General features: G+C 50.0%; 1 protein-coding gene across 1 annotated transcript in view; it reads left to right on the plus strand.

Annotated features, from left to right (window-relative positions):
* The window catches only part of svopl (SVOP-like), an 8,888-nt gene that overhangs the window by 4,858 nt on the left and 1,987 nt on the right, over positions 1-2,043 (plus strand). The window contains exons 6-12 of the mRNA XM_008294195.1: positions 44-169; positions 277-405; positions 658-731; positions 864-1,060; positions 1,344-1,455; positions 1,708-1,789; positions 1,876-1,965. Coding sequence (XP_008292417.1) covers positions 44-169; positions 277-405; positions 658-731; positions 864-1,060; positions 1,344-1,455; positions 1,708-1,789; positions 1,876-1,965 — 810 coding nt within the window. The remainder of the gene's footprint in view (positions 1-43; positions 170-276; positions 406-657; positions 732-863; positions 1,061-1,343; positions 1,456-1,707; positions 1,790-1,875; positions 1,966-2,043) is intronic.

The following is a 2,043-nucleotide window of genomic DNA, read 5'->3' on the forward strand; positions in this document are numbered from 1 at the left end:
CCTTGTGTCTGTCAGACTTCCCATCATGCCTTGTGTCTGTCAGGTCTTCTGGATGACCGGCTCCATGCTGATCATCATCTTGGGGATGTTGGTGGTTCCCACTCTGGGCTGGAGGTGGATGATCCGGATCTCCGTCACCCCGAGTCTCATCCTCATCTTCCTCTTCAAGGTGGGACGTCCTCCTCACCTGTCTCTCCTCACCTGTATTTTCTCACCTGTATTTTCTCACCTGTCTCTCGTCACCCGTCTCGTGTCTCCGTCTTCTCGTTGGTCCAGTTCATCCCGGAGTCGGCGCGCTACAACGTGTCGGCAGGAAACGTAGACGCTGCCGTCAAGACGCTGCAGCGAATCGCCAAAATGAACCGAGCGACGCTTCCTCCAGGACGCCTGGCGGAACCGGCAGTGGTAGGTTCTAAATATAGAGAACCAGAGTCCACAGAACAAAGACACTGAGAACTGATGGGACATCCAGAAATGTTCACCCTTGGAACTCTTAAGTTTAGTTTCATAAGAGGAGTCTGAGAAATCATTTTGTTTTTCTGTGTGTTGTGGGGAGTAATTCTATGTGTGTATTTGTCTGTATGTTTCTGTGTATTTCTGTGTATTTTCTGTGTGTTTTACTGCGAGTACTTCGGGGTAACGCTGTTCCTGTTTCAGAGAGAACGAGGCAGCTGGAGGATTCTGCTGAGCTCGTCCTACAGGAGAACCTCGGTTCTGCTCTGGTACTCCTGGTAACCGTCAGCTTCATGTTCACCCTCTTTCACAGACAAACTACCAAATAGTAAAACAGCAAATTATCAGCTGGAACCAAACGACAAAACCCAGTCAGACCCGGTCTGAGTTCTGCGTTGGTTCTCCTGCAGGTTCGTGGCTTCGTTCGCCTACTACGGTTCGGTTCTGAGCAGTTCGGAGCTGCTGGAGAAGAACCTGCTCTGCGTGACGGGCGCCGACCGCGAGCATCAGGTCAAACACCGCCAGGAGGACGGGCTGTGCTACTGCATCCCCTTCGCCTTCAACGACTACCAGACGCTGCTCATCAGCTGCCTGGGCGAGGTCGCACGTAAGTCAGAACCGGCTCAGAATCCGACCAACTCAGAACCAACATCAACCAAACTCTGGTTCTCAGTGTTGAACATTCAGCTTGTTGTTTGGTGTGTTTTCTGTATGTTTGTGTTTTTAGTGTACTTTTCATAGTTTCTGTGTATTTTTTAAAGTACTTCTTTGTTTCTGTGTTTCACTTTACGTCTGCTCTGCGTTCTACCATTCCTGAGTCTGCAGAGAACCTGCGGTGTTCTGATTCTGGTCCAGTTCTACGTTCTGACCTCCTTCTGTTCCATCCTCAGTGGTTCCTCTGAACATCGGTTTGCTCAACGTCTTCGGGCGGAAGATGACTCTGACGGTGCTGCAGCTGATGGCGGCCATTTTCTTCATGCTGATAAACATCTGCACGACCATGTAAGAACCCAAAGGTTCTGTTCTGATGGTCCGGGCCGACCGCGTCCAGGTTTATCAGGTCTAACCAGGTCTAGGTTTATCGGGTCTAACCAGGTTCAGGTTTATCAGGTCTAACCAGGTCCCGGTTTATCAGGTCTAACCAGATCCTGGTTTATCAGGTCTAACCAGGTCCAGGTTTATCAGGTCTAACCAGGTCCAGGTTTATCAGGTCTAACCAGGTCCAGGTTTATCAGGTCTTCCTCTCTGTTGCAGGTTTGGCTTCACCGTCCTCCTGTTCCTGCTGCGTTCTCTGGTCTCCATGAACTTTAATGTGGTTTATATTTACACCGCTGAGGTACGTCGCTGCCGGATTATTGATCAGTTATTGATCAGGCCCCAGGTGTTTTTATGGATCAGGTCTCAGGTGTTTTTGTCTCTCAGGTGTATCCCACTGCAGCACGCTCTCTGGGGATGGGCTTCTGTACGTCGTTCAGTCGCATCGGAGGAATGATCGCTCCGTTCATTGCTCAGGTGTGTTCAGTTGATGTCTGTGTGTACTTCAGGTGTTTCTGTGTGTACTTCAGGTGTTTCTATGCGTACTTCAGGTGT

This window comes from Stegastes partitus, unplaced genomic scaffold (genome assembly GCF_000690725.1).
Source record: "Stegastes partitus isolate 25-593 unplaced genomic scaffold, Stegastes_partitus-1.0.2 Scaffold946, whole genome shotgun sequence".
NCBI lineage: Eukaryota > Metazoa > Chordata > Actinopteri > Pomacentridae > Stegastes > Stegastes partitus.